This window comes from Apaloderma vittatum, unplaced genomic scaffold (assembly GCF_000703405.1).
Source record: "Apaloderma vittatum isolate BGI_N311 unplaced genomic scaffold, ASM70340v1 scaffold21835, whole genome shotgun sequence".
NCBI lineage: Eukaryota > Metazoa > Chordata > Aves > Trogoniformes > Trogonidae > Apaloderma > Apaloderma vittatum.
In genome coordinates this window covers 3,826-12,420 of record NW_009715717.1, presented here as the reverse complement: position 1 = coordinate 12,420, position 8,595 = coordinate 3,826, and the positions used below count along the sequence as shown (strand labels likewise).

General features: G+C 38.1%; 1 protein-coding gene across 1 annotated transcript; it reads right to left on the bottom strand.

Annotated features, from left to right (window-relative positions):
* Positions 1-1,188: 1,188 nt before the first annotated feature.
* LOC104273829 (SPARC-related modular calcium-binding protein 2-like) lies at positions 1,189-8,232 on the bottom strand. The gene is made up of 4 exons (XM_009869275.1): positions 8,134-8,232; positions 6,955-7,229; positions 4,516-4,556; positions 1,189-1,710 (listed from the first exon to the last, which is right to left on the bottom strand). Exons 1-4 carry the CDS (start codon positions 8,172-8,174, stop codon positions 1,687-1,689), a joined length of 381 nt encoding a protein of 126 aa, XP_009867577.1. The 5' UTR covers positions 8,175-8,232; the 3' UTR covers positions 1,189-1,686.
* Positions 8,233-8,595: the final 363 nt, after the last annotated feature.

The window sequence follows — 8,595 nt, the reverse complement described above, 5'->3', positions numbered from 1 at the left end:
GAGACAATGTGAGGTAAGGAGGTTTCCCGTAAACTCAACGCAGTGGTGAAGTTGCCACAGTATGGACCTGCTTTCAAATGTGGCTGTCTGTGTTGTATTAGAAAAACCACCAGCATAGTTTGATAACATACTGATCTTTAATCTATAAAGAAGATTAAATTCAAAGTTAACAGTATAAAAGAATAACAAATACTTTAAGACAAAAATACAAGATAACACACAGTTGCATCTTGGTTCCTCCTGCTGCCAAAGTTGAAAGTAAACAGTTTCTGGGGTACAATTCCACTGCGCATGGTGTTTCCTATCACTTCAACATAAGTTAAAATTGAAGTGAAGCTTTTCCAGGTACAAGCTCAAGCCAGAGTGTTATTATGATTAGCTAGTCACATGTCAGATCCCAGATGTTATTTAAACAAACCAGAATAAAATCACTTCTTGTTGCAACATTCCTGCCTTTTCATGTCAGCTCCTATATGTCAGCAGTCCACCTACCACAGCATCGATCAACCCAGCTGCTTGTAACTCACTATTGTTCAAGAGCTGAGCCTCTTTCACTTGGGTCCCCTGCTCTGAATTCACATCCGCAAGTTCTTAGTCCCCTCAGGCATACATACAAAAAAGCACTGGGTGGGGGGTGTGTGCGGGAAATGACAGAGAAGGTATGAAAACTTGTGAGAATGTCTTTCAGACACCAAGGAACAAGCCTCAGGCAGGGGCGATGTGAGCAGCCCCTCCCGATGGCAACTGTTCATAATTTGTTCAGTTGTACGTCTAGTGGACCCTGAGGCAAAACAGAGTTGATGGGGGCAGCCAGGTGTAGGGGAAGAAAAGGTTGAACAATGTGTTTAGCTTTCCCCGTCTCCTTATAGTTAGATTTACAATTCTGACCCATATGAACTCTGCTTTGCTTTGCCCTCAACACAGAAACTTGCTTTTAGGCCCAGGCTGAACCAGATCTTACCACCTTACTCCTTGTTGGTTTGCTGTATTCATAACCCAAGTGAAAACAAACAGGGGAAAAAATCATACCAAAACTTATATTGGAAGGCACCTCTACAAGTATCCCAACTGCAGAATAACTCTTCTAAATCCATTAGTGGTTGCATTTTCATTGCATGATCTTTGGAAAGCATATCAATAACAATAAAAGTAAAATGAAATAGAATATTGCCACCAAGGAACAATCCATTCAGTTAAAACCTGCAAAACCAAGTAAACAACAATTTATACACTTCGCTCAGTCCTGCAAACCTGAAACATCCAACACTGCCTGGACAAAATTCAGAGTACAGTAGGCTTTTCAGTATAACTCTACTTAAATGACTTGATTAAGAAAAACAAGGTATAATATTGAAACCAAAATACATAAAATTAGGTTTCTATGCTATTGTTTGCCAAAAAGCTATCTTTTAAAAAATGGTTTAAATGCAAACTTTTACATCTCCAACATGTTTTACATATTTCAGACAAAAAAAGAATACACATACATTGTATGTGATAAATTTTAAAAACTAGCCATTACATTTTCACAGATTAAAAAAAAAAAAGTCTGTTTAAATATTGCATTTCTACAAAGTGAATTTACATTTTTAAGTACAAAGTGCAAATACTACAGTTGTTCTTATTGCCTTTTGGTGAGGAAATCTCCCACATGTCAAAGAGATCTGCCTTGGATCAGTAAGCTGTTTACCCTTGCTTCTTAGATCCTTGCTGAAAGAAAGATGGAAAATTTTGTAATGTTAGTGATGTTTTCAAATAATCAAGTACAAACATTTTTCAGCAGTGTTCCATATGCCACTATTAGAGTTCTGCAAAACTATGTATGGGGAATAAAAAAAAAAATCCCTGTCCTGTAGTTCTTCACAGCATCTACAAACACAGGCAAAAGCAACATCTTTACTATTCCTTACCTATGGCCTCTTTAAATCTGTATCTGTCAAACCCAAAGTTGTAGCAACTGCCTGGGCAAGTCCCTGGTGCAATATACCTTTCTATAGCATGTGATGTATAAGGAATGGGCTGCTGGCCAAAGTCTTATGAACAGTCTATAGCTTCCTTGTAAACTTTTTGCTAGGCTGCAAAAGTCCCTCTGGGTCTCATTGACAGTGTGTGTGTGCATGTATGTGTATGTTTGTTGGACAGGGTGGAGCTGAGCAAGGGAAATATACTTGGCCATTACCCCACTTCTGTCAGATCCATCATGCATTTGACCTCTTTTAAAGCAACCACGACTGAGCCTCAGTTAACATATTAGTATATGTATCTATACCCGCTTTCTTTCAATAAGCATGTACATGTATAGATATGCATATATGTAAAAAAAAAATATTCAGGAATGCATGTCTAAGCAGACATAAACATAGATATAACTGAACTGCGCCAATAAACTAGTAGAAAACGAGTTTTTGAGTGCCTGTCTCCCAAGTGGTGCAAGTGTGATCACTCCTTCCTAGATGGGTCGTTTCCTTTGAGCTGCTCCTACCCAGCCCAGCTGCTTTTCAGTAACTTCCTTTCAAGTGAAAACTTTTGTGACGAAAGCCACCTTCTGCATTTGCAGCCTTGTATTGTTCGAGTATGAAACTGCCAACAGATGTTTTGCTGAGCCAGCTTTAATTCAAGGCTATCATTTCTCAGCAATAGCTTTTAAAATAATTGGTGCTGAGTCAGCAAAACTATTGGACAAAATTAAAAACCATAGACGCTGTAGGACACTTTTATTGCAGATTCTGCAAGTCAGGATCAGATTACGAGAAAGGGGAGAGGGCTTGTCATGCTTCAAGTGTAATGCACGTGTGCCAGTAATTGCCATTATATAATTAAAATAACCCCTTTGAATGTTTTTGAGTTCCGACAGGATAATTGTTTTCAGGCCGCCTTGCTTAAAGCATAAGTGATTTGTGGGGGGAACTTGAAAAGTTAAGACCACAAACATTTGTTTAAACAAACAGAAACTTATCACATCCCTCTAGCTGTGAGAATATTTCATATTCCATCAAAGATATGTAGGAGGTCTCCCGTAGAACCTGCAACCAATGTTGAGCTTGCCTTAGGAAGTGTGAACCTAACATCAAACAAATCAGAGATAGAGCAAGTAACAGATTGACTAGCAACAATGAGAAGATTTCTCTCGGCTTCTGAGGAGGTTCACCCTGGGTTAAGATTTTAACAAATTAGCCTAGCTTTCTGATAGATTGAAAGACATCAACCACAACTATGGCTTTTGGATATTTTTAGCCAAATTCCTCTTTTCCTAGGGTTACCTGGCCTGTTCTTATAATATTTTTATATGAATATTTTGTAAAACAAATCATCATTTACTGATGCTATTGTGGGCATTAATCATTTAATTCCTCTAATATAAAACTGAGGCAAGAATGTTATGAAGACAGTTCTTTTACTAGATCATTCAAATAACTGGCAGACTCCTAAGACCTTCTTCAGACCCAGACTCCTAAGACCTTCTTCAGACCCATCCAAAAGTGCTATATTGCCCAGAAAACTGAATCTTTAGGATTAATGTTTATAAAAATATACACACACAAATGAGAAACCTTTTACTAATCTTTTGTTCCTGAGCTTCCACTTGAATGTCTTCTTTTCAGTGCGTACCTTTCTTCATCTAAAAACTCAGCTTTCATGCTTTTTGTAGCTTTGAATGTCTTGGAGTAGCCAAAACTCCCTACATACACTGGTGTTATTCAGAAAAACAGAATCAAGTCTTTGCAGAAAATTGATGCAAAAACAAATCATGGATTATGCTGTCAGGGCACTTGACGTTTTATTTGCTACAATCATTCCACAGACCTAGCCAATTTTAGTTTTAACATACATCAGCAGACTTCTGCAAATCCTAGTTCTCCAGCATCATTTTGCTCAGCCAGCAAAGGCATTTGAAAGTGACAGCTCTTTTCTCTACACTAAGATTTTAAAAGGTGCTTAAAGCCACCATATAATAATTCAGAGGAGTTTGTGAAATGTATAGATATTCAGAGGGCATGGGAAATGCATGGCTTTGCTCACAAAGAGTAATTTCAATCAGTGTAAGTTTATGTCTATATTGTGACACACAGGAAAGCTAATGGAATTCAGCAAAAGGTAAACGAAGATAATGCATTGCACATTTAAAATTGTATGGGAATGCTGTCATTCAGGAAAGCAGAAGACTGACATGAGGACTCAATTACACTCATCTAATTATCACTAATTTATATGCCAATTTACACTTTACTTGTAAAGGAAACAGGAGGATGTTCCTTTACCAGGAACATCCATATGCAGGCCTAATTCACTATGCATTCATGCACATTTACTCTGGACCTCTAGCTGACTGGTTCAGCTTTTCTTAGACAGAACTTCAGTCAAAAATTGTTAATCAGGATGCTGCTCTGCATTTTCCTGGTGAGCCTGCAGAATGGAAGACGAATGCAGTTGGGAGATGCCATGATAATTGCTAAAACCCCAGGAAGTTCAGTTGGGCAAGGCAGAAATGGGGATCTTGTTCTCTTCGGTACTCACCTGCCTGCTGGATGAAGTGCTCTCAGTGTTGGTTTTAGGGGCTGCTAAAGGAGGGAAAAGAAAACATTATAAATATGGTAGTAGAATCATTATATATATAAGTAGTAAACACAGCCTATGATCCCTGGTGGGAAAGAAGCATGGGCAAACACACTATCTGGAAAGCATGTACTTTGCTTAAAAATATTGCACAGGAACACCTCTACAAGCCAAAGACATTGTTCACATTTCACATGTAAAATAAGAAGATGGTCGATGGTGTTTAAGTTTCCTAGTGGCAAAGTCCAAGACAGTGCTCTAAATAGGGAAACATAACTCCAGCTACGTGAGTCTGCTGGCCCATTCAACTTCAGAACCAAGCCTGGGAGGCTAGGGAGGAACTCACTCTCCTGGTTTTCCATGCCAGTCTGCTAGTCAATAAAGTTGTACTGGGACAAAGCAGAACAAAACTAGACCTTGGAAAATACTGCAGCAACTAGTATTTCCCTGAGAAAGTACGTCTTGCAGCTTAAGGGCTTTTATATTGCTTCAACTAGTTCTCACAAGACACCTAGGACTCACACAGAATGATACAGGGCCAGCTCCTTATCTGAGTTCTCACCACCTCAGGTGATAGGGTCTCATCTCTTCCTAAAATTAGAAGTCCAGCTGTAGTGAAGTGGTGATCGACTTCTTTTGTACAAGTGACAGGATTATCAGAAAGGGAAATTCTATTATCAAGCAGAGGAAACAAAGTACAATGCTGATATTTCAGTAAAATCAATTTTTACTGTCTTGTCTTTAAGATTATTCATTTCTAGGAAGGAAACCAAATGAATTAGTTTAATTTTTCTTCCAACTGGATGCCATTTGTTCTTCAATGCAAAAGTTCCAAGGTACTTTTTCCTTCCAAAAATTACTGTTCTCATTATTGACTACGTTTTTGGAGAGGCTCTGTTAACAATCTCTAGTTATGTTAAATGTAATTTTTCCTTGAGTTAAATCTGTGTGTGATCATCCTATAATTTCAGGCATCTTATAACTTTCTTTTCCAAAGCAGGCAGTTTAGCCTAATCTTTGTTTATTCATTGGAATGGGCACAGGAAAAAAAACAGGCTCTCCTTTGAGTCTTGCTATAGCTTTCCTTTATGTGCTGGGTCAATGATTTTGGACTCAAATTTCATCTACAATAAGAGACCAAGCAGTGCCAGCTGCTGCAGGACAGAAGTGTCTTGAAATGGATGTTAACATATGAAAAGGGCCATAAAGGCCTCTACTTTAAAACACTAGTCTGCCAAATAGTGTAAATAAAAAAGAAGGTGTTAAGTTTCAGGTTCCACATTTATAGCATAAAGATAACAACAGTCATCCACCTTCATATAAATTTTTTTTTAATCTCTTTCATCTAAGTGAAAATTGCAAGGTCAAAAAAAAACCCACAGGAAAAGAAATCATGGATTTTATATATTAATTTTGAAATATTTGTTTCTGTGGGACATAGATAATTTACTTTACTAGTACAGGGTAGAACCATTCCATCTTTCTGCAATATTACCATGCTAGACTTGAACACAACCAATTTTGTGGAAACCATTTTATTTCTGACTGCATTTCCCACCTGGTATGCTTTCTATTTCTTATGACACCTTTGTTTTACTGCCCTGGCTTTATTTTCATGAACCGTCAAATTGCTGATATTCATGTTCTACAACTTCTTATAGTATCCGGATTTACTGTTGTTGCTTACAATTTACCTTTTTTGAATTCTTCCTAATTTTCAGGAATTGTGTGATTGAATTCTGCAGGGCACATTACACACTGTAGTTAGTTGCTCCCTTTTCCACCAGTTTGGCAGCAAGATAAGGTGGCTGTGTACCAGCAGTTGTTCTACCTGTTTGGCAGATGACCACATTCCTCACTGTATCTCTAAACCACATTTGAGCAATGAGAAGTCATTAGAAAGCTCCACAGTGTGCTTCCTCCCCAGCATAAATCCAAAAAGCACAGGTGTGACACTGTGTTGCCTGATCTAGTTGAGAGGCATCCCGGCCCATGACAGGGAGGTCAGATTAAATGATCTCTAAGGTCCCTTCCAGCCTAGGCCATTCTATGATTCTATGATTCCACTAATTCAGGACATACTTCCAGTCACTCAGAACATAATACTCTAATAACATTAAACTGGCTTTTTGATGACTGTTACTGTTATCTTATCCTCTTAGGTTTCCTACTCTAATACATTTAATGGTTGGAATGAACAGGAAGTTTTTGATTCTGTAGGAGCTAAGTGATGATCTTCCTACACAGAAGCAGCTTTCCTACCATCTGTCCTAAGCAACAGCTGCACTAGCTATAGGCAGGTGTATTATTTGGTATACTTCTGGCATATGCAAATACCAGACTTTGTTAGCTTTGAAGAATCTAGGGAAAAAGGTTGGAAAAGTCAGAAAAGGTTCTTACTATGGCGTTTCTTTGTTTCTGCTTTACCTTCTTCTTTTGTTACTCCCAAGCAGCCCATTAATTCTTGAACTGACAAGGACTTATCATTGTTCACATCACAGTATTCTACAAACTTCTTCACACATTTTTTGGGTTTTGATTTCTTTCTTAGGAATCTCTTAAATGGCTTGATTTCTTTCTTGCCAATGTCACCACTGGAATTTTTGTCTAGCTGTTTGAAATACCAGTGGACCACTCTCTCTTCCAGCGTGTGATTTGGATCAGGCTCTGAAACCCTGAAACAGAAAACAAGAGTTTAGTCTTAATTCTGATACATAAATCTCAGTTTAAACCTTTATTTCAGAATAGTTAAATCACAGTCAGATGTTTTGTTACATGAACCTCTCTGCTTTTGGCCCCTAGCTTCCTGTAGTGAATCCCTCTTTTTTCACCTTGGCCAAATGATTTTACACTAAGGGCTGGAATCTGCTCTCAGTTAACTCTCTGAAACTGTGTTCAGGTCAGCACCATATTCAGAAAACAGTGCTTTGCCTTTTCATTTCCTGAAACAGAGAAAAGTGAAGATAGAAAAGAGAAAAACACAGTTTCATAGACGGCAGACACTTAAAACATGTAATATACTCAACTGAAGTAGGTCAACAGTCAGCATAGACAAATACCTAGGCTCCAATTACAACCCATGATGGATGCTTTTAGAGATAAAACACTTAAATGTATTGAATTCCAGGGTAAGTTATAACAATAAATGCCACCTACCACTTTCAGATGGTAAGCACCTGAACTTGCAGATGCCCAAAGTCTGACAGCAATTACGCATTTTTAATTCTGCCCAGGACTGTTGAAAGCATTGGTCTATTTTACAAGCAACTAGGCAAAATATGAATCAGGAAGGTAGCACACATTCATTAAGCCTGAGAGAATAAAGACTGAGATGCAGTTGCACCAGCAGCTACAGATAAAATCTAAGCTGGGTTGCTGATGAGAATTCAGCCACCAAGTGTATCTCTGTTCAGTGGACATAGTCCACTGTAATAACTTCAAAGCAAACTCTCCTAGATGGGTTCTTGGAAATTTACCCTTTGTGAAGGCAGAAAAGGAATTACTTCTCAAAGCCCCCAACAATTCATTCACCTCTGCCAGAATACTTTTAAAGACACATAAAAAGGACCTGAAACCCACCGGCTAGAAGACAATGATGGATCAGAAACTGCATGCACCATATCCGTGGACAATGCATCCAAAACACTAGTCAGGAATTCATTCTTCTTGGCCCCAGGACAACCTAGAAAAACAGGGTTTTTTTATTTTGTTTCTTTTTTTAATAACATTTAAATTCCAGCAGCATTTCAAACTCAGAGATAGATGTGACTCGCTGCACACGAATTCCCATGAAGTGTGAACAAGTTCATAACACAATTCAAATATAGGCATCTAAATTCAGGTACATATCTATAACAGAGAAGGAATAGAAAAATATCCTTTTAAATTCAAGCAAATGGCAATTCAGTCTGGATACCTTGTGTTCCTTTCTTTCAGTTTTGGCCATTATTTTTCCTTTTTTTGAGACATTTTTTCCATCGTTACAACTTTGTAACAGCAGAAGTTTGTACATGACAGACCATCTGAAACAGGAGCTAGAAT

Bases quoted from the DNA above. Each gene is read 5' to 3' on its own strand.
- LOC104273829 (XM_009869275.1), bottom strand. From the start codon at position 8,174: ATGGTGCATGCAGTTTCTGATCCATCATTGTCTTCTAGCCG. The intron at 7,230-8,133 runs GTGGGTTTCAGG...TTTCTGTTTCAG, and splicing joins CCATCATTGTCTTCTAGCCG to GGTTTCAGAGCCTGATCCAA. The intron at 4,557-6,954 runs GTAAGAACCTTT...CTCCTTTAGCAG, and splicing joins AGAAACAAAGAAACGCCATA to CCCCTAAAACCAACACTGAG.